General features: G+C 40.2%; 1 protein-coding gene across 2 annotated transcripts in view; it reads right to left on the bottom strand.

Annotated features, from left to right (window-relative positions):
* OPRM1 (opioid receptor mu 1) overlaps positions 1-23,849 on the bottom strand; it is a 158,449-nt gene that overhangs the window by 84,931 nt on the left and 49,669 nt on the right. The window contains exon 4 of one of the 2 annotated variants that reach the window (XM_060029742.1): positions 21,348-21,441. The exons of the other annotated variant lie outside the window; for it this stretch is intronic. Within the exon in view, the coding sequence (XP_059885725.1) occupies positions 21,403-21,441 (39 nt within the window). The 3' untranslated portion in view covers positions 21,348-21,402. Of the gene's footprint in view, positions 1-21,347; positions 21,442-23,849 lie in introns of those variants that run through there. 2 annotated transcript variants of the gene reach the window in all.

Raw genomic sequence — 23,849 nt, forward strand, 5'->3', positions numbered from 1 at the left:
GGATGAAAGCTGTGGTTCTTTTGCTGTGATAATGACAGACTGTCAGTGTCTGTCTGCCTGAGCCCTGCTCACTGACTAAATGCTGGTAACTGCTAATTGCTTCAAGAAGAAACTGACTCACAGCCCGAGAGTGACTTGCATATCAATGTTTCAGGCCCCTGGTGCTGGTTTTCTTTGAGAGCTGGAGTGTCGTGACTGGAGTCTGCACGCTGGTTTCTCCAACTTCCTGCAGGTTAGGACCGGTTCAAGTGTGACTCTGGCCAAGAGATATCCTTACCGGGAAATGTAACACGTGGGATCAGTGTTCCTTGTTGCTGGCCATTTCAGTCCTCACATCATGTTTTTCATTTTATATACACTGGAGAAAATGAAACGCTTTTGATTAAATTTCTAGCAAGCTAGGAGCTGATGTAAGTGGCTACCCACACTTGCCGGGGTCCTTCGGTGTTTTCTACTCTGACTGCTTCTCTGAAAATGTATTAGCCTGCTACAGACTGATGGCTGTGTTAGACACAGCTGCAGCCATGATGACACCCTTTCTTTCCTTCAGGACAATTCTAAACTAAAAGCGTGTTCCGACACGGGGAGGGGGAAGGGTAAGCTGGGATGAAGTGAGAGAGTAGCATCGACACACGTACACTACCAAATGTGAAACAGATAGCTAGTGGGAAGCAGCCGCATAGCACAGAGAGATCAGCTTGGTCTTTGTGACCACCTAGAGGGGATAGGGAGGGAGGGTGGGAGGGAGGGGATAGGGAGGGAGGGTGGGAGGGAGGGGATAGGGAGGGAGGGTGGGAGGGAGGGGATAGGGAGGGAGGGTGGAAGGGATACGCAAGAGGGAGGGGATATGGGGATATATGTATATTTATAGCTGATTCACTTTCTTATACAGCAGCAACTAACACACCATTGTAAAGCAATTATACTCCAATAAAGGTGTTAATAAATAAATAAATAAATAAAAAGCATGTTCCCAGTGTATACCCCGCCCTCCACTTTAGGGGCTCTTTCTGACACTCCAGTGACCAGATGAGAGAGAGGGAACATGGTCAGAGCGAAGATGGACAGGGGACTCCTCAAGGGGCCACTGTTATTGATTGCTGTCCTTTTCCGTTGCAGCTGCTGAACTCTGTGTATTTTCTTGTTTGTAGTTTGCTCCTAGTTGGAAGAAAAGTAAGAGGCAAGAGATTGCAAGGGGAGAAGTCAATGACTTGGAGATGTACCATGAAGGGGACACATTTTTATGTCCCCTAAGGGAGAAATATAACCTTGCTCATGATCTCTCCAATGTCTGTTACACATCTGATACGTTTCCCATCTTTTCTGCGGGATTCAGATACTTGCTGCACAAGGCAGGACTCATCAATTCTGGGATGCCCACCTTGGCTGTCTCCCTGCCCTCCAAGCATGTGGGCAAAGCTCCCAAAGGTCTCTTCTGTGTGTTCAACCTGGAAGGCATGCATATGAGAATTACCTGGGGACTTCTAAAATGTCCTGATGACCAGGGCCCACCTCCAGACACTTAACAGATATAATTCATCTGGAGCAGGGCCCAGGCATTGGTAGTTTTTATTTGAAAATAATCAGATGATTTAAATTAATAACTGGGATGAGAATCACTTCTGTATGAAGACACTCTAAAATATTAACACTATCAAAAGCCACATAACTGTCACTTTTTTTTTACTGAAAACTTTCTGCATATCGTCTAATTTAATCCTCATGTCAGTTATTAATGATTATGCCCCGGCAGAAACAGGCTCAGGGAGGTTAAGAAAATGCTAGTGAGTAGAAGGGGTGAGGGGTTAAACCTGGTCAGTGACTCGAAAGCTCAGAATTTTAATTACTACACCATTACAGACGCTGCTTTAATATTCTTTTACACGGGGATCTGAGCCCCTTGAAGGAGAAGATGGAGTCTTTTTATGGCTCTCTTTCTAGTGCTCGGCACTATGCCTGATGGTAGTTGGACACGATGAATACTGTATGTTGTTCAAGAGTTCCAGGGCCTTTCAGTAGCGAGATGGGTCTTGGCACTGACTTCTGGGTCTTCAGAGAGTTCAAAACCAAAATTCAGCTGAATACGTTTCAGAGATCCTAATGGCTTTATTCATGAGTCAGGCAGCATCCGACCCAGCATATAGAGAGGAGCTCCGAAGAGCTCTACAAGGCAAGAGATGTTGTAGGCAGAGGGGAGCAGGACGAGTAAGTTGTACTAGGCAGAAAAGTGGGTTGGTTATTGCAAGTTTACCTTCCTTACAGAGGAGAGCGGGGATTTGTCAGGGAGATTACCTATTAATGCTGATCAGGTGATTCCTAAGTGACTGGTTTAAGATTCCATTTCTGGGAGAGCAAAATCTGTATTTCAGTCTTGGTTGGGTGACATGTGGCTTAGCACAAGCGACTCCATTTTGAGCCTTTTGACTTTTTTTTTTTTTTTTTTTTTTTTTTGCAGTACGTGGGCCTCTCACTGTTGCGGCCTCTTCCGTTGCGGAGCACAGGCTCCGGACGCACAGGCTCAGCGGCCATGGCCCACGGGCCCAGCCGCTCCACGGCATGTGGGATCTTCCCGGACCAGGGCACGAACCCGTGTCCCCTGCATCGGCAGGCAGACTCTCAACCACTGCGCCACCAGGGAAGCCCCTGCCTTGTTTTTAACAAGAGTCACTTCTACTTTTGCACCTGGCTCCTGCGAATCCCTCTGCCTCCAATGTCACATTATCCTATCCATTGATCTCCACACCACACTTATTCGCTTTATCTTACCCACATTTTCCTACTTACTTTTCCAGGCTAACTTGGCTGAAATGGTTTTTCTTTCTTTGACCTCTCATGGCACTTAACACATGTATTATATTATTTGATTTATGACTAAATCTGTACCATTCTGTGTTGTATGTATAAAGATCATATACTCCCATTTGGATTTGTAAGATGATTGGAGTAAGACTGTAAACAGACCAGAATCTTCTGTTTTGAATTTCCAATAACCCCCAATACTCCAGCTATAGAGCACTTGCTAATTAATGTCTGTTTAAATTAGTCTGTCCAAATTACAGAAAAAAGTATTTCTAACATTAGAAAATAAAATTATTGGCATAAAGAACTGAATATATAAAGGTTTATCTCTTTATTTAACCATAAAATAATTCATTAATCTTGCACAAGACATGCCACAGAAAATAAACATATTCAGCGACAGATACGTTTTTAAATAGTAAATATACTCTTATCTAATTCTTTTTATCACTGTAAATAGCTGTAATTCTTCTCCTTACCATAAGCTCACCTCTAGCTTTATTTTTCCAATCATGGGCTTTTATTTATATTTCATTTGAATGTTGGGAAATAATTTTTGAAAGAAGTAGTATAATGTGAAAGTTAAGAGCATACTTTTGAAATCATTCACTCCCTGGTTTACTAAGGAGAATATAATCTCTCAGTCTTGATTTCCGCATCTGCAAAATGGGATAGCAGTGGTATTGCCTGAGAAGGTTGTTGTCAAGATTAAATGAAATAATAATTATAAAGCACTTAGTGGAACATCTGTAGTTTGCACTTGATGAATGTTCACGATATCCATATTATATCTTTATTATCATTATAAGAGTTTTAAAATGAGTGCCCTTTATATTCCCAACTAGTCGTGGGGACTTTTCTCAGCAGGTAGGTGTGGGCAGCTACCTACTACTCTGCTTGCCTCACTCTTTTGCCTTCCTATCGTGAGCGAACAGGTGGGAACCCCTTCAAAGCTCACTCCATCCACATCGCGTGGGTGGATCCCAAAAAGCAGTAGCGGTTTTCATTGCACTCCCCACATATTGGAATCTAAGGAGCTGTACCTTTGTGTTGTGCCTACATTTCAGAATGTGGCTTGGCCTCTGTCTATGGGGATGCTGGGCCAGTGGGGGAAGAGGACTCAGGAAAGGAGCTGAGTGGCTGAAGGTTTAGGTGGGACATGAGGTCCCCTAGCCATTCTAAAGAGGGAGCAAAAGGTCAGCATGAGAGATTTAGATGAGCTTCGTCTGCAGAATCACTTGGCTACATATGTGGCATCTCTTTCTACATTATTCAGCTGAAATTTGCTACCATTGTTTTACTAGAAGAGTCCAGGATAGGCGAATGTCGTAAATTCCTATAGAGGTTTCTCTCATTTCTACTTCTGTCCTTCTACCTTGGGCAGAGTATTTTTCACATTAAATATTCAGCCTCAGAATGGAACTCTGGTGCAGTCAGGAATGGGGAAGGCAGGGGGGAGTGGTGACAGAGAGATGGAGAAGCAGGATCCCAGGAAAACAGCACTGGTGACAGGTTGTGACACAGGTAAGATTGTGCATAGGATCCCTTTGATATGGCTTCTCACTCTTTTATGATAACCAGGTCCCAACAAATTCATTCAGTCACTCCCACGTGACCAACCAGGTCTTGCTGGGTGTAATGTCTCAGGCTTTCAGCATGGGCAGAACTGAATTACGTCTTTATAGGTTCTAAACATGCAAAAGATAGTGGTTCCCCACCTTCCATATGTAAATTAAAATAGTGAAAATACTCAACACTAAAAAAAAGAAAGTCCAGTGAGCTTGAATTTTTCTATTATGATTATATTGGTTCTTCCTTAGGGAATATTGAATATCAAATTCTTTCAATTTTCCCTCTATCCCGGTGTTTTTAATACACCTGCTTTATTTTCCTCTAAGAAAGGGCGTGTCTAGATTCAGTGGGGAAGCTTGGCACTGCTCCAGTATCAGGCTGCAATGGGAAGAGTTTGAATGGGGCTCCAACTACTGCTTTCATCGTCTTAGAGCATCCGTGTGTCCCTGCCAAAGCTGAGAGGCTCTGGAGGCCTGGATATGAGGCCCAGGTGGCTCAGAAACATCGGGCACTGTGGCTGGTCCAAGCCTTTCCTATGCCACCATGGAGCCTGTCACTAGGGAGAAGACAGAATTTATTTATTTATTTAACTGTCATCATTTTTCATATGCATTATCTGCAGTAACACTGTGACAGCTCCATGCCGTGGACTGACACACAACACGTAGAACAGATTGATCATATTTGGTCTCTAGGGAACTAATCAATGTTTTAAAATTGCCTAAATCTACCATTCTGAGCCGTCTCATTCCACTAGGAAAACACAGGGGTTTTTCCTCTCTTTAAACAAAAAATTAAATACCAATATAACCACCCGTGGGGCTTCCCTGGTGGCGCAGTGGTTGAGAGTCCGCCTGCCGATGCAGGGGACGCGGGTTCGTGCCCCGGTCCGGGAAGATACCACATGCCACGGAGCGGCTGGGCCCGTGAGCCATGGTCGCTGAGCCTGCGCGTCCGGAGCCTGTGCTCCGCGGTGGGAGAGGCCACAACAGTGAGAGGCCCGCGTACCGCAAAAAACAAAAACAAAAACAAAACAAAATAAAACAAAATAACTACCCGTAAATAAATGTTATGACAATGACGTGTAAAAATTCACAATAAGGCCAAAGCCCTCTTTCTGTTTGCATGCCGCTCAGCTCTGTCCCGCAGAACCCTCTGGAAAGGTGAGTGGCTTTCTTCCGGAGGAGCGTGGGCTGAGGCCGTGCGGGCCTCCTACTTCTCCTTCTCTCACCTTTGTTTCCTTTCCTCTCGCTTTTATTTGTTGTAGGAGAGACGTCAGCCTTAGTACCGGACTCGGTTCTAAAAGGTTGAGGAGCATTTCCTGTTGCAAAGCTGGGTGTTTCCAATGCTTACCTGGACGGAGGACGCCTGCTTCCAAGGCCCTGGCGTTAACAGGCAGCTTCTGCTCCATCCCAGCCGCTGCTCCTGGCTTCAGGGGGGGCGAACCGCAGCATCACTGGGCTGCCGGCTGGTCGGACGATGCTGAGAGCTGGTGATGGTACCCAAAATAGCGATCGTGCCACGGAGAGATCTGTGACGTTTGTTTGAAAAGGGTGTGTGATAAAAGATTGAATCTTTTTTTTTTCCAAATGAAGAAGCAATAGTTCTGTCGTTTTAAACATACACAATACGTAGGAGACTTGTTCGACTTAGAGTGGAAAATTATGCCAGGGACAAAGTCAACACAAAGAAACAAACAACAAAAAGTAGCAAGAAAGAGAAATGGGTAAGTGCAGCTCTGCGAGCCTGGCAGCTCTTTACGTCAGGGTTACAAGTGGCCCTCGGGTGTCCGTCTGTGTGTCTGTCGGTCCTACACATGGAAATGGAGGTGGATTAAATTCATCAGGTAGCTGCTCTAACGTGGAAAATTTGCAGATGTCAAGGGAGAAGACAGAAATTAAAAGAGAACTAAAGTTTCCCTTAGATCCGGACAAAGATTCAGGCTATCAATATCCCTTAGGATGGATACACAGACTTGATAAGGGAAAACAGCTATTCTCGTAGACTTCTAGTTATTATGGTCTATCTTGGTTTTGCAAAAGACATCTACAATCAATTCCATGATACGCACAGTGAACAAAGCTTTGTCAAGAGGTGGAGTACAGATTTGACCTAAAGAAATGATCTAAGGTTCAGTCTGCCATGAAACTGCCCCTGGAGGTCCCATGATCCCGTAGGGGATGGGTGGGAAATAAAGAAGAGCTCAGAGGTCTTCTCTTTTCACCATAAAATTTAATTTAGGTAGAGTTCCTGCCACCTATTTTTGATAAGTGGTTTAGCTACTATTCCCATTTCCTCTTCTCAAAGAGTGTTTTCCTTTGACTCTTGTCCTAAAAATGCGTATGAATTTTTAAATGAGCTGCTCAGACAGGCAGTTTCTGGGAGAGAACTGTCTGTACTTTTGTAGGACTGCCTGACTGCTCCTGCTATCTGGGTCGATAAGTTGGAGGGGAAGAAACCTGAGTCATGGTTGAATATCTTTTAACGAGTTGCTGATTTGTGTGCATTTTACTGCATGCAATGTGGCTTCTGGATGTATTATGTCCAGCCCTTTTAGTGCTGAGAATGTTCCCTGCCTCAGTCTGGGAGTTAGATGAAGGGGAAGGGATGGGTGGAGAAGAGGATGGGTAATTTGGGCACAGCTGAAGTACCAGAGCCATTGTATCTGCTCTCATCATCTCAACATCCCAGAGAACTCCATGTCTTCCATGCAGATGTAAAGTGGTTCAGAGAGGGTAGCCTGCCTCTCCTGCCTCTCAGATCAAAATTTGGACTGAATGTTGGCGCACTGGAAAGGAGCACATTGCTGACTGTGTTTACTCTAAAAGGGGACGACTTTCCCCCGCCACCACTAGGCATGAAACAACTTCTCTGCTTTCGGGTTCTCAGCACCTGGGTATGAACATAACCCTACTTTCAAGGCAGGCGTCTGGGAATTTCGGTGGATGGAGTTGGGTATCGATGCTGCTTCCTGGTGATCTTTCAAAAATGCCAATCTAATCATCTGACTTAATAAAGTATACATTTCTTAAATAACATCCAAGTCCCTTAAAATTTGGCTTTAGCCAAAGTTAAAGCTTCTTCCGTCATTCAGCTCTCAAACCCTATGCCCCAGTCATAAGCCATTTCCGGTAGGCAACACTTTATATTAATCAAAATGCCTTTGGCCTTTTCTGTAGAAATCAACAAGCTGTCTCAAAAATTTGTATGGGAACTTAAAGGACCAAGAATAGCAAAGTCAATCTTGAGGATGAAGAACAAAGGAGGCCATATGCTATTAGATAATCAAGAATCATTGTAAAGTTATGGTATCTAAAATAGACCAATGGCCCAGAGTAAACATAAACAGACCCACACATATAAGGTTACCTGAATTACAGCATAGGTATGCTGCAGTGCAGAGGGGAAGTAGTCTTTTCAGTCAGTGGTGGTGGACCAATTGGATGTCCGTATGGAAACAACAATGAATACTGTGCCTACTGTGCCTTCTTCATTTAATACATATAAATAAATTAATAAATACATTTGTTAAAAACTGACAAAATGAAACATTGGCAAGGTTGTGTAGCAGTGGAACTCTCTCACACACTGCCCGAGGGAGAGTAAATTTGTGAAGTCACCTGAGAAAACCATTTGGTATTCATTTACCAAATAATTCCATCCCCAGGTACGTACCCAGGAGAAATGCATATATTGATATAGGTGCACCAGAAGATATGTATATACTAGTATTGTTTATGATAATCTCAGACTGGAAACAACCTGACTGTCCATCAATAAGTGAAGGGATGAATAAATTGTGGTATATTCACACAGAGTATGAAGTCCCTTGGATGTCATGCAAAGGGATTGGACTTTAATTGTTAGGTAATAGAACACCATTCAGAGGTGTTCAGCAGAGAACAGAGTTGTGAATGAAGAAGTTGTATCTGGTCATGCTATGCAGAGAAGATGTTTGCACATATTGGGATTTGGACACAGGTTTTTCTTTTCAAAATGTTCAGGTTTACAACTCTTTATTTTATTTTATTTTTAATTTTTGCGGTACGTGGGCCTCTCACCGTTGTGGCCTCTCCCGTTGCGGAGCACAGGCTCCGGACGCGCAGGCTCAGCGGCCATGGCCCACGGGCCCAGCTGCTCCACGGCATGTGGGATTTTCCCGGACCGGGGCACGAACCCGTGTCCCCTGCATCGGCAGGCGGACTCTCAACCACTGCGCCACCAGGGAAGCCCTACAACTCTTTTTTAATATATAATCTGGAGTGATCCAATGTTATTTTGAAATACTTTTTTCTTACCATAAAGTGTTTTCATGTCAAGATTGCTTCTACATTCAAAAGATCATACCTAACAAATTAAAGTGTGCTTCAACTTTCACCCTGTTGAACTTCTTGTTTCTTGTAAAGAATTTCATTGCTTAAGACATTGAATTCATTTCAAAAAATGGACTAGAAGTGAATGAAACTTTGTTTATTTTCAACTATGGACTTTACAGCAGAGGATTTTTTTTTCTCTTTGTACAGTTTGGTCGGCAGTTCTAGCTGAAGGAGTCATGAAGTTAAGATTAGGGACACTTGAGTTCTAAAAATAGAAGTAATTCGTGAAGAGAGAAAGCCCACTTCTTTCACTCATTTCTAAGTGCTTATTCAGTATCAAAGTCATCTGTTAGTCTGATTCTTAGGCTCTTTACGTACAGTGGAACATTTACCTGGAGAATATTCTTTTTAAACAGGCCAGTTATTATGTGTGAATGAGAAAGACAAGAGGAAATTCTAGATTTCTGTTATTATCAGGTTTTCTTTATTGGTCATATATATCATCACACATTACATGCAAAAAAATCACAATATAGACCAAAATGTATATATATTCCGTCACAAGAGTAATACAATGCAAAAGTTTATGTTTTTACACACAACTATCTTAAACTGTCAGATAGGAATAATGTAAAATTAATTTAGCGATATGCTCACTCTTTGATGTACGGGTCAACATTTTGATCTGCATATGAGACCGTTGTGATTTGACAGATCATTCTTTTGAAAGCTACAGCTGATCATCCTATCCTACTCGGAAATGTGCATTAAATGATAGCTTGGTCTTTACTGCAAGTGAAAATATTTGTTTTTCAACAGTGAAAAGGACATTCTGATGGGACTAACACACTAATTAAAACCAAAACATAAACAAAAAGCTAAAGAAAAACTACCAGACCATCAAAATGAAAAGAATGCTGTATATTTTTAAAACATTCTCTTGTGTGTGTTACCGTAACCAACAATATATTTATATGTCTCTATTTTCCTGGCAGGGGCACATAGGTGAAGTACAGATACCAGGCAATACTTTTGTCTTATTGTGATGAAGACAGATACGGGAGGAAGATCTGAAAAATAAATACAGGAAGCATGTTGTATTCATTGTTAAATTTATGGATTTCATGGTATGTTTCAAAAGATGTGGTTATGGGCTTCCCTGGGGCGCAGTGGTTGAGAGTCCGCCTGCCGATGCAGGGGACACGGGTTCGTGCCCCGGTCCAGGAAGATCCCACGTGCCGCAGAGCGGCTGGGCCCGTGAGCCATGGCCACTGGGCCTGTGGGTCCGGAGCCTGTGCTCCGCAACGGGAGAGGCCACAACAGTGAGAGGCCGGCGTATAGCAAAAAAAAAAAAAAAAAAAAAAAAAAAAAAAAAAAAAAAAGATGTGGTTATGATTTCATTATTTGGATACAAAAATCTGTAAAACATGAACTATTCTAGACTGTCTTTTTATGTTACTAGTTGGCATTTCTTCTACTTGCTCTTTAGATAATTAATTGCTGCAGGAAAGCTGAATCCATAGGCAGAACAGCAGATCTGTTTCTTTTCGTTTACTCCCAATACTTTCAAGGAAAATGATCAGTTCTGCTCTTCTCTCAGACCCTGGATGGGAGCCACTTGAATGAGATCCATGCATTGGGTTGATTGCTTATGTTAGGTTTGACTTTAAGCTATAGAAACAGGAAGTAACAATTCTGCTACCATTTCTATTGCTGGGGAGAAAAGCAGTTTGTGGGCAAGGACTTGTTTAAAAATATTTGAACTAAGTCAACTACAGAGAATCTCATTTAATGAAACATATTCCTTTATGATATTTTCCCCACAGAAACATTATGGTTACCTTTATAAACTAAATGTTTTTAGTTACCTGAATTTCAAATGTAATTGAAAACATACAGCACATCTTCTCTTTTCTAATGGAAATTACCTTTAGAAAGCAAAAATGTCTCAATAATGTTACAAAAAATTTAATAACAAGTGACAGAGCACCTAATATTGATTCAGACTTTTTTTAAACTTGTCTTTTTTCTCCATTTGATAGAGCAGATTTTTCAATTTCTTTTTTCTTTTAAAGCACCACTTGCAAAGTGGTTTCTTTTTTTCATTTAACAGAACAAAATGAAAACAAGAAACTTGTTATTTTAAGTTTCCAGAATTACGTCAGTAGATGAAAAGTTTCAGAAAATGTTTTATGAAGGGAAGGATGAGTTAGTGGAAACTGGCATTTCTTCTTTAATTCCCATTAAACTAATGGGAATTTATATGCCAATATAAATATATAGGTAAGTTTATATAAATATATATATTCCACTTATATGAGATATATATTCACATTTAATGGGACATATAATGGAAAATATATATGCCAATATTCCTAATTTGTTTCTCATTAAATTAATGGGAATTTATATTCTGATATTCATAGAGCAGAAATTTTTTATGGTGGGAGTATTAAATTATAAACAGCAGCATTGAATTTTATGGATTCAGAATTGATGACCATTCAAGCTTTTCATTGAAATTGATGGTTTGGGTGGAGACCATAGCATCATTTAAAGTTCAACTTAAGATTTAAATAGAGAATGTGTAGTTGAAAGCATTTTCTAATTTTCATTTTAAGTTTACAAGTAGTTTATTGAATCTAGACTTTCAAATGAGGAGCTACATTTTCGATAAATTTCATTTTATTAATTGCTTTCTATTTTGATTACAATTACCATATAATTTCCAAGGCTTCATTTTGCTATGGGGTGTGTATTGGTGTGTGTGTGCCAATGATAGCTATTTTAAAGGTTATACTGTAAAGTACCTGATTGATAACAGAAACTTCATCCAAACTAGCCATTTAAAAAATCACAGGGTTCTCTGATCCTCGAGAGGCTGCAGAGCTATTCCTAACAGTTAGGGAGTCACATGTTATCAGGCCATGAACTAAATAAATATGTTTGAGAATATACGTAGAACTATCTTTCAAATGTATGTGGATATTCTTACAAGAAATAAAATACAATCTAAAAGTATGATTGATGTTTTAGTTTTTCCATTAGGCATTTTCTCAAACAGGGGCACTCAAATTCAAATAGTATTTGTATGTGGACGTCTCCAATATTATATCATGTTGACATGAACTTCTTAGATTTCAAATACTTTAAAATACGGATACAGGCTGAAACTATGCTCTTTTAACATAACAGAGTCAAATTGACTTAGTTTATAGATCCAACCTAACATTAATTTCCTATTATTTACAAAGATATCTGTGTGCTACGCAAAAACAGAGCTAGAGGAAACACTTCCGGTTTTCCAATTTATGTCAGAGATAGCATGGCTGTTACAGGCATTCCCCTCTCTTCTCCCTCAGCTCTGCGGGATGTATAAGGCAGCCTTTTTTTTTTTTTCTCATGGTGTCTTTAATTGCTCAGTGTTCACTTGTCTCTAAGTGAGAAACCAACCAGTTAGAAAGCAACTGGCAGAATTGCTTCAAAGATCTTCAGAATCAATAAGAAAACTAACCAAATTGATCTCCCAATTTCCTACTGAAATTGGTATGTGAAATGGTTATGATAAGATTTAGTGCCTTCTTGGAGAAGGAAGGATTTCATAATAAAAGTGAAAAAGGAATCATGTAATCAGGGTTTACTTCCCCCCCACCAACCCCCGCTAGTAAATGGATGGAGTTTATTAAAACAAACAAACAAACAAAATCATTGGTCAGTTTTTCATGTAAACCCAAGTTTTTCTTACTGTTGTTATTTTTCCCCAGTCCACGTAGAAGTTATGTGATTGGTTCACAGGTAGCAAGGGGATCCTGAGAACATCTGCCAGGTTCTACTATTTGCAATATTGAATTTGTAAACCCTGGAAATAATTTATTTCAACTTAATTTATGTAGACACAGGAGCTTGCACGGAAAGTACCCAGCTGGTAGGAGGTCTCCTGGTTTTTCCATTCCCTTGAGAAATAAGGGCCATGAATTTCCATAAAGCAAATTAGTTAATACAGCAGTGATCGGTAGCAGCTTCCAGCTGAGTCAGAGTGCTAGGTGAGCCTGGGGGCAGATGGGAACAAATTGTCTCACAGCCAAAGAGAGTAATAGGAAGACATTTTTATTTTTCTGTTTCTGAATGGACCCCTGTGGAGGCCCAGGAGCAGGCGATAGGAATCACCTGCAGAGATGCAGAAGAGATTCAGAAGATGGGTTTCCTGTGCTAGATAGGATAATGGAGATTGAATTCTGACTAGTTCTAAAATCAAAATTATGTAGAGGAGGGGGCCATTGTTTGGTGAAATGGATGTAGGTGGCTCCTCTGTGATGTCAAGCCATCAGCAAAGGTAATCGCAATTTTCCACTTTATTCCTGTGATGCTGACCTCCTACACTGGTCATTGCATAGGGAAATCCATTCAGTAGAGAGAATAGAGGAGTATGTATCTGTGTGGTGACAAGCATTCCAGAGAGACCTGAACAGCAGCAGCAAAAACCCCCTAACCATCTAGCTAACCAGCCAACTAACAAAAAAGTCTCCAAGGGTCAACAAATGAGGAGCAGGCATTCTGAAACACCTAACTGATCATTTTATTCAAATTCACTTTATAAATGGGAACTCTTCTCTTTTGGAAGTCTCTGGTTGTCAGAAAGCTTAGACAACAATATGCACGTGGTCAGGACATCAGAGCATGATATCTTGACCACAGCAAGAGAAAAGTCACATGTACTACTCTGCCAGGAAAACTATAGAATGTGTTAAATTTATGAAGCTCAGTCATGTTGTCCAGTGTATGTGAGTATGCTCAGTTTCACCCAGACTCTTAGGAAAAGAGTTGTCTCCTTTATTCTCTCCTATCCCTTCTTATATCTCCCTCAGCTTGGACTACTTCTCCTCTCATTTCCATTTGGTGTTTTGTAATCCTGTTGATTCATTGAAAAATTTCTAACATTAGTGGGTAATGCTAATTAAATAAGACATTTATGTATTTTAAGTAAAACAACAGAAAAATTTTTAAAGAGATTTGACAACAAATATGATAGCCTGTTCTCAAGATTTAGGTTCTTTTAAAAATCAAATTGCAAGGTAAGAAGAAGGAACTTGCACATAATGTTTAAAATCACCTTGTCCCAGGAGATTTTTTGCTGCTAAACATTCTTATTACAGGGCATGTGACAATATTAAGGTGAATTTTTCTCACTGTCTCCAAAAGGACCCCTGTGTTCCTTCTCTGAAACCATTAAAAAAATATGCATTTTTCTTTATAGACAATGTAAGTCTATAAAGACTTGCTAAGAATGGGATACTATTAGTTCGAACATAAGTAACAGGCACCCCCTTTTTTGATTGCACTGATCTAGACTTCATGCACATGACTGTGGAGTGAAAAGCAAAGCATATTTGATTCATGAGGTAGATTTGAGTGACAGCAAATCATGAGAAGTGCAACCATTGAGATGTACAGACAGAGGCAAATTTAGTTACTGTGAAAACTGTATCTCCTTTCATAAGATATATACTTGTAACTCATGTGTCAAGAACCATTCTTTCAAAGCCAAAACTGAAGAAGACATACTATCTGAAAAATATAAACATATTTATGCTTCCGTTGAAAAATTGGGAGCTGCTATGATTAACACTGGGAAATTTTTACACTAACATAGGGCTGTTTGTGCTATTGCCACAAGTGCAGAGGTTTTCCAGAAACACAGAGCTGTAAAACTATCTAGTGTAGCTGTCTGCACTCAGATGTGGTTTCAGTAGGTCTTGCTTCTGGTCTGATAGATGCTATAGCAGCGGTCCCCAACTTTTTGGCACCAGGGACCGGTTTCGTGGAAGACAATTTTTCCACGGACCGGGGGTGGGGGGAAGGGATGGTTTCAGGATGATTCAAGTGCATTGCATTTATTGTGCACTTTATTTCTATTAATATTACATTGTAATATATAATGAAATAATTATACAACTCACCATAATGCAGAATCAATGGGAGCCCCGAGCTTGTTTTCCTGCAACTAACGACAGTGGTCTTAAGTATAATCTGGATGCCGTGTTCTGTGACTATGAATCCTGAAGCATCTCACACCAGGGAAAATGCAGTGGTTAGGCCAAGACATTGATGAAGATTCATGCTTGTTCCCATCTCCTGCCTAACCCAAACAATATGGCTCTTGAAAACAGAATTATGTTGAGAATCTAGGCAAGAATTTTGTTGCTTCTATAATGGCAGTAAGAATTCCTAAAGGCACTCATTTCCTGTTGGTGGATAGCCTATGAAGAGGATAGTGTTTTTGATTATGACCAACTTCTGCAGTTGCACAGCCATAGCAGAGACATATGTGGTCAGTAAAGAAGCCAAGAAGCTGAGGCTACCATGTCCTATCCTAAGTCTGCTCTGGCTAGAACACTGCAGAGCTTGGAAAACCCCAAGGGATAATATCACCTCCTGCAGTATTCATGGCTGAAGCTGGAAAAGTCACCTGTGGGCCACCTCATCTTGGTAATTGCCAGTATACAGAGAAGAGGTCTGTATAAACTGATTACTTCTATTAAATGAGATGCAGCAGACATCTTATCATTTCCATGCATTTTGAATGAAACATTTAGTCCAAGCTTTATCAAGAGGATCTTATTTTCACTTTTGAACATATAAATATACTTTACTTACATAATAAAGGTCATATACATCAAACCCACAGCAAACCTCATTCTCAATGCTGAAAAACTGAAAGCATTTCCTCTAAGATCAGGAACAAAACAAGGATGTCCACTCTCACCACTATTATTCAACATAAATTTGGAAGTCCTAGCCATGGCAATCAGAGAAGAAAAAGAAATAAAAGGAATACAAATTGGAAAAGAAGAAGTAAAACTGTCACTGTTTGCAGATGACATGATACTATACATAGAGAATCCTAACGATGCCACCAGAAAACTACTAGAGCTAATCAATGAATTTGGTAAAGATGCAGGATACAAAATTAATGCACAGAAATCTCTTGCATTCCTATACACTAATGATGAAAAATCTGAAAGAGAAATTAAGGAAACACTCCCATTTACCATTGCAACAAAAAGAATAAAATACCTAGGAATAAACCTACCTAGGGAGACAAAAGACCTGTAAGCAGAAAACTATAAGACACTGATGACAGAAATTAAAGATGATACCAACAGATGGAGAGATATACCATGTTCTTGGATTGGAAGAATCAATATTGTGAAAATGACTATACTACCCAAAGCAATCTACAGATTCAATGCAACCCCTATCAAATTACCAATGCATTTTTTTACAGAACTAGAACAAAAAATCTTAAAATTTGTATGGAGACACAAAAGACCCTGAATAGCCAAAGCAGTCTTGAGGGAAAAAAACGGAGCTAGAGGAATTAGACTCCCTGACATCAGACTATACTACAAAGCTACAGTAATCAAGACAATATGGTACTGGCACAAAAACAGAAATATAGATCAATGGAACAGGATAGAAAGCCCAGAGATAAACACACCCATCTATGGTCAACTAATCTATGACAAACGAGGCAAGGATATAGGTTGGAGAAAAGACAGTCTCTTCAATAAGTGGTGCTGGGAAACTGGACAGCTACATGTAAAAGAATGAAATTAGAACACTCCCTAACACCATATACAAAAATAAACTCAAAATGGATTAGAGAACTAAATGTAAGACCGGACACTATAAAACTCTTAGAGGAAAACATAGGAAGAACATTCTTTGACATAAATCACAGCAAGATCTTTTTTGACCCACCTCCTAGAGTAATGGAAATAGAAACAAAAATAAACAAATGGAACCTAATGAACTTCAAAGGTTTTGCACAGCAAAGGACACCATAAACAAGACGAAAAGGCAACCCTCAAAATGGGAGAAAATATTTGCAAATGAATCAACGGACAAAGAATTAATCTCCAAAATATATAAACAGCTCATGCAGCTCAATATTAAAAAAACAAACAGTCCAATCAAAAAATGGGCAGAAGTCCTAAATAGATATTTCTCCAAAGAAGACATACAGATGGCCAAGAAGCACATGAAAAGCTGCTCAACACCACTAATTATTAGAGAAATGCAAATCAAAACTACAATGAGGTATCACCTCACACCAGTTAGAACAGGCATCATCAGAAAATCTACAAACAACAAATGCTGGAGAGGGTGTGGAGAAAAGGGAACCCTCTTGCACTGTTGGCGGGAATGAAAATGATACAGCCACTATGGAGAACAGTAGAGAGGTTCCTTCAAAAACTAAAAATAGAATTACTGTATGATCCAGCAATCCCACTACTGGGCATGTACCCAGAGAAAACCATAATTCAAAAAGATACATGCACCCCAATATTCACTGCAGCACTATTCACAATAGTCAGGTCATGGAAGCAACCTAAAAGCCCATTGACAGATGAATGAATAAAGAAGATGTGGTACATATATACAATGGAATATTACTCAGACATAAAAAAGAATGAAATTGGGTCATTTGTAGAGATGTGGATTGATCTAGAGACTGTCATACTGAGTGAAGTAAGTCAGAAAGGGAAAAACAAACATCGTATATTAACGCATATATGTGGAACCTAGAAAAATGGTACAGATGAACCGGCTCGCAGGGCAGAAATTGAGACACAGAGGTAGAGAACAAACGTATGGACACCAAGGGGGGAAAGCGGCTGTGGGTGGGGGTGGTGGTGGGATGAACTGGGCGATTGGGATTGACATGTGTACACTGATGTGTATAAAATTGATGACTAACAAGAACCTGCTGTATAAAAAAATGAATAAAATAAAATTCAAAAAAATATATACCTGACTTAAGTAAGGACTTTGAAAGATTTGGGGTCTTTGTAATAAATGTGGTCAGAGAGAATCTTTTCAGAGGTACTTTCTTTGTACCTTAGTTACATTTCTCTACTAGGTTTAGAATCTGTGCTTCTGAATTTCAACTTTTGCCTGTATCTTGAGACATAAAAGGCCCGCTGTGATAACGCTGAAAATAGAACTTTATTAGCATCTTTTTTGGGGGGTAATATTAAATAAGCTAAGTGTGCTTTTTCAATAATGAAATTTGCAAGTGAATGGGTATCAGTTTTAGCAAAACATGTCATATTATCTAAGGAAATGAATATTCTCTTACCAACTCAAAGCTGTTTTTTCGATGACTTTATTTTAAAACTGCCAACTGTCTATTTCAATGTTGAGAGGTATTTCAAGTGGCCAAACTAAGAGTCTTGTTCTTCTGATGGCACAGTTGGGATGCTCTTCTATCACAGGAAATTCTGCTTGAGGTGCTTCCTGTTTTCTTAAAAGAGGTCCCTCTCAGGGTTTTGTGCCAAAGGTGGTTAGAGGTGATTCCCAATGAATTCACCAAGTTACTCTCTCTCTCTTTTTTTTTTTTTTTACATGGATAGTTTTCGTTTATAATTTTCATTCCACATAGGGAGCATTTGCTACATGGTAGGTCTAGATTTTTATATACATTACCTCACTTGATCCTGACCATAACCCCATAAGGGTGCTACCGAAGGCCTTACTTTTAAGAGAAGGCTGAAGGTAAAAGGGCTGAAATACGTTGCTCAAGGCCAGAAAGCCAAAAAATGCCACAATATGTTTTCAGACGTGGATCTTGATGACCTTGAAGCTCAACCTTTTAGCTTCGCCACTAAACTCTTTTATTTGACATCATCAGATTGTTAGGGTGGATCCAGAATATTACAGCAAAAGTTTAAAACAAACGTGTGATCAAATCCCCTTCCGAGGAGCCCCTCCCCTGAGTAGGGGTATTGGCAGTAAAGTCCTGGTGACTCACTTTTGCTCCTGCTGAGCCTCACCTCCCTCCAGGGAGAGAAGGATGCCGGAGCAAAATAACAGTGAAGGTAGAGACCAAAGAGGAAAGGCCACTATGTACTAGAGATGAGAAATTCCACAGCAAGAAATCAGGTGAAGAAGCAAAACTTCCATTTCGTATCTAGAGTCGACATTACTGAAATGCCCAATGAGGAAGAAATTCCATGCATAAGGAGAAGGGTGAAATAAAAGAATAAAAGAACAAAGAACAAATCAGAACATTACATTTTCTTAATCTTGATTTCATAAGAAGCTTTAGCTCATCCAACCGAGTCCGGGCTGTTACTTCTCTATTTGCCACGGAATTGTAATGTAGTTCTAGCAAATTTACGATAAAAAGGAGTAGTTATATGTACATGTATAACTGATTCACTTTGCTGTACACCTGAAACTAACACAAATTATAAATCAACTATACGCCAATAAAAATTTTTAAAAAAAAGAACAGGAGAAATGTTTCCATGAAAATAAAAAAATAATTTTGAATGAAAAATATAAAAAACACACTACTGTATTATTCATTTTAGAACGTCTTAACTAAGAGCTGGTCATTAGGCAGAAATAATGATCATTGAGAAACAGCCTTATGAGCAGAAAGCTGTACTATGTAATCCCTTGAGAAAACTCATGTTATTATGGCCCATTAAAAATAAGAACTTTCCTCCCCAATGACTTATATACAAATATTTCATTCTCCCTTATTGTGCTTCGTTTGAATCACCCCTTTTACTTGTGGAGGCTCTAGTAGTGTATATATGTATATAATGTATATAAACAAATGCATTTATTTGACTTTCTAAATCTTTTCACAGTCCTGGTTTTAATTATTTTGATCAGGAAATGTAAAAAAATTAAAAATAATGCATATCCATTCTGGGACATTATATTTGAGAAATGGTGATTGTTAGAGGCAAATATAAGACTTCATCAGAAGGAAACACTAAAACACTTATCCTTTGCTTTGCTTTTTTTTCTCATCCAACAGAGATGTGGGCTGGATCCGCATAACGACAACCTATAGGATCTGAGATAGTAAATTCATTTATTCCAATCCACGACAGCTGTCTTCCTGAAACATTGCCCTTGTGTATCTGGTGCATATTTGTGCCTTGTTAGATTGAAGAATGAATGCAGATTGTAAGGTTGAGACTACTGGCAGTTTGTAGATTCAGGAATATTCTTATAAGGGAAGCTGGCACCCTGTTTTCTACTGTGTCTTCAAAGGAAACTACAGTGTACTTGATTCATTTAATCAATGCAGACAAAAGTTCAAAGTGGAGAGCTTTAGGTCATGGGCCATCTAATTTGCTTGTCGATATAGATCAAATAAAATGGGTGACTGCCAAATCTCTAACTGTATTTCATGCCAAAGAAAACCAAAGAGACGAATTGTCTTAGAGAAACTACTTAGAAGACTGACATTTTACAAAGGAAACCTTGACATGTAGCAAAGATCAAAAAGACCAACATATTGGTGATGACATTATAGAAACATAATATTCAGGAAAATATTCTTGGGTCATTGTTAACATTTCATGACCAGGTAACTACAGAGGAGTGAAAAGTAGATCACCGATTTTTCTCCACGGTCATTTGAATCTTTCTATTTTGAGATTAAGCTGACTGGATCCATATTTTTTTTTTTTTTTTTTGCGGTACGCGGGCCTCTCACTGTTGTGGCCTTTTCCCATTGCGGAGTACAGGCTCCGGATGCACAGGCTCAGCGGTCATGGCTCACGGGCCCAGCCGCTCCGCGGCATGTGGGATCCTCCCGGAGCGGGGCACGAACCCGCGTCCCCTGCATCGGCAGGCGGACTCTCAACCACTGCGCCACCAGGGAAGCCCCTGGATCCATATTTTTTTTAAAAAGTTTAAACTGTTCTGAAAATCAACAAATAACATCTGTCATTTTATCTTGCTGATTCAAAAGGCATAAGTATTCTGAGCAGAGTTTTAAAAAAAGAAAATACGATGTAAAGGGAGCATGTAGTAAGGAGAAATTATTGAGAAATAAAGAGTACATTTTAGTGCTTGACTTCCGCAGGGATAAAATGATGAGCTCATCGACCCACTATTACCTTTTCGAACACTTGGATGGGAGCAAAGAAACTGCACAGTTAAAACCGGGGAGAAAACCACTGAAAGCCTAAGAGTGGAAAATCTCCCATTATGACTCTCAGGAAGGACTCACAGTGCACAAGAACCAACCTTTCTGCAGCGGACACGTTACTGGGTTTCAGATTACCTTTCATGTTAATTTCTTCCCTTGCAATAATGGAGCTAGGTAAGAGATGTTATTTTTTTTAAAAAAAATACAAAACAAGACATGAAGGTGGAAGTTATGTCTTAACTGAAGATAATTTTAAGGTTAACATTAAAGGTCAAAATAGAGCAAAGTATTCTCTTACAGAAGACTGGAAAGTCTTGGAATTCCACATCAGTTGCTTTGATCAGAGGTAGCATTTACTTTACATGTTACTACAGTGAATTTAATAATTAATGGTTTTTCTTTGATGAGACTGTAAATGTTTGCTTGAAAACAATATTACATGCAGAAGGGCCATCTGTGATGGTAACCTCAATGCACATACCACAGCACGTTTCGGTCCCTTTGGGCATCTTCCTTGTGATTATGTACACAAGCAAACTCAGTGTGGTTTGGTTCTTTCCTTCCTAGTGCTTGATTTAGTTTGGTTGTCCCTCTCATGTGCAGAATGGAGTGGCCAGCGAGGAAAGAGTTTTGATGACTCAGAGCAGGCACTTTCCTAGGAAACCAGAGCTTTCCAACATTCTTGCAGTGACCTGCTTCCACATAGATGGTGGCTTCTAAGCTCAGTGAGGGTCTGAATGGCATGAGACCCAGTTAGGGTAGTGGAGCGGTTTCTGCTTCCAGATTTTGTAGCTGAAAGTCGAGAAAGAGCAAAGACAGTGAATGTTTCAGGTAGGGTTGCAGTGCATATTTACTGGGCATCTTCTATGTGGCAGAATTATATTGAGAACCTTCATGTATACTTTCACCTGCAACTTTCAGAGTTTTTCCTAAATATCAAGACGTTATTTAATCTCCTGGGTCATTATGAATATGCTATTGCATTTGTACACACAAATGAATAGGAATTATACACTAGTCATGAAAGAGATGTTATTGATGGGTTCTTGAAAAAATATATTTTAACCCAAACTCTGTTTCCCTCTGTCCTTGACTCTCTTCCCTCCTTGTCTTCAAATTGTTCATGATTTGACCAAACTTTCAAAAGAAAAGCAACATCTCTTTTTGTAGTGCTGTTTACATTCTTTATTTCTAGGTAAAGAAATTTTATATTTCACCCAATTCTCCAAATCAGTGGATTCTTTTTTCTGAAGCAACTGATTTGAAGTTCAGAGATTTCCCCATCCCCACCTCCACTGTAAAGCTAGCGTATCTGTTGAGCAAAAATGGGACATTTGTTCCCACACAAAATTACGGCTTGATATTTTCAAATAAGGGAGGAGGATTATGAACATGAAACAAGTTTTATAATTAACAGATAATTGCTGTGTCCTGGTTTTTAACATTTTTGTTGAGAAGAAAGGAGGTGTTTGTATAGTAAGTGTAAAGGGATGAGAATTGTTTTGCTTTAACTTTATTTTGGTAACTTTCAAACTTCAGGAAAAGTGTAAGAATTAGAACGGTACAAAGAACACATGTGTACCCTTTACCCAGATTCACCTACTGTTAAGATTGTACCCCTTTCACTATACCATTTGCTTTCTCTTCTTTTTTTCTCCTTCCAAACAGACACAAAGACACACACACACGCACACACACACACATTATCTTATTGAACCATTTGATGCTAAACTGATCCCTCAATATTTCAATATACATTTCCTAAGAATAAGGAATAGAGCGATCACTATGTGATCGCTGTGGAAGAGGCAGTATGAGCCCTGGATGCCCCTGCTCATCCTTGCTGATTGTGCCAAACTGTAAGGCTAACCAGTGTCTGACCCTGAACAGTTCCTACGATGGTAACTTAGACGATTAAGTAGGTCAAGGTGACCATAGCATTGATCACTGTGGACTGCTTGCTCCTGGGAGGTTGGTTTATTGCTTGCTGCCAAAGGGACTGAGATTTTAGCTATGGGTTCCTTGACTGTGACTCAACCCATTGTGTGTGCAGCCACCATCTGGTCCCATCGCATCACCCCGTGGGACTTGGGAGCAGGGAGAACCTACCAAGCTAAAGCTTCTACAGCTCACTGTGCCCCTAAGTATTTTTATCTACTTTGGGCCCCTATGGACTTGTGGCAAGACAACCTGTTTGCTTGCTCAGTCAACTCCTTTGGAGTCTCATTACTTCTTGTCATCTTCTAAGAGGATGAGATTCTTCCCAAACTGTACAACACACAGTGTGTCAAGATGGATGATGACTTTTTGAAAGAGAAAAGACAAGGGCTCATGGATGAGATTTGAGGAGGTGAAGAAACTCCTTGGGAGCTAGTGGCAAATGTTCTGGCCCATGTGGTGCAGAGACAGGGAGCGAATGGTCCACCCTGTCCTACCTGTTGTTAAACATGAGTTGAGTTGATGGATGGAGGCTGAGCAGTGAGGGGAAAAATCTAAGCAGCTTCCCAAGTGGTGTCATGGTTGCTGCTTGCTCTCCTGTGGACTAGGGGACCAGGAGAGCACCCCAGGCCCCGCCATGGAGGAAAGCACAAATGCATTCAGTCTTAAGTCACAACCGGGAACATCCAGAGGTCGATATGTCCCTACAGTGAACACCAACTTATAGACCCTTAGTGAGAGGGAAAGAAGCCAGCCCAGGGGCATTTCAATCAACAGACGGAGCAACTGTTAGACCCAGAGCTGACGGAGGAGTGAGGAAGGTTATGCTCTTAGAGGGTGAATGGAGCACCTCGGCTGTCAAAATCTTGGGTGGGCTATGACTCGAAAGTGGCTTCCAGAGGCAATAAAGAAAATATTCTTTGCGCTATGACTCCCCATTACCAGAAACATAGCTCAGCACTTCATTTCACTGTCCAGCCATTGGAGACAATGTGTGCCTTGTCTATGTACACGTTTAGTTGTCTGCAGGTTCATCAGATAATCTGTCAAATTTGCCTGAGGACCTAAGCATGCGGCACTGGAGGCACTGCAAGAGCAGCCCAGCCCTGGAGCTTTCTGAACCACAGATTTCTGTAAGGGGAGGCAGTCTCCATGAGGGGCATCCCTAGGAGCCTTCCTGGCACCATTCCCCACTTCAGCTGCGGCAGGAATATCTTAGGCTTTGGTGTTGCTGGGAGGGGGAAATGATGAATGCTCTCTCT

Source organism: Delphinus delphis, chromosome 14, assembly GCF_949987515.2.
Source record: "Delphinus delphis chromosome 14, mDelDel1.2, whole genome shotgun sequence".
In the NCBI taxonomy this organism is placed as follows: Eukaryota; Metazoa; Chordata; class Mammalia; order Artiodactyla; family Delphinidae; genus Delphinus; species Delphinus delphis.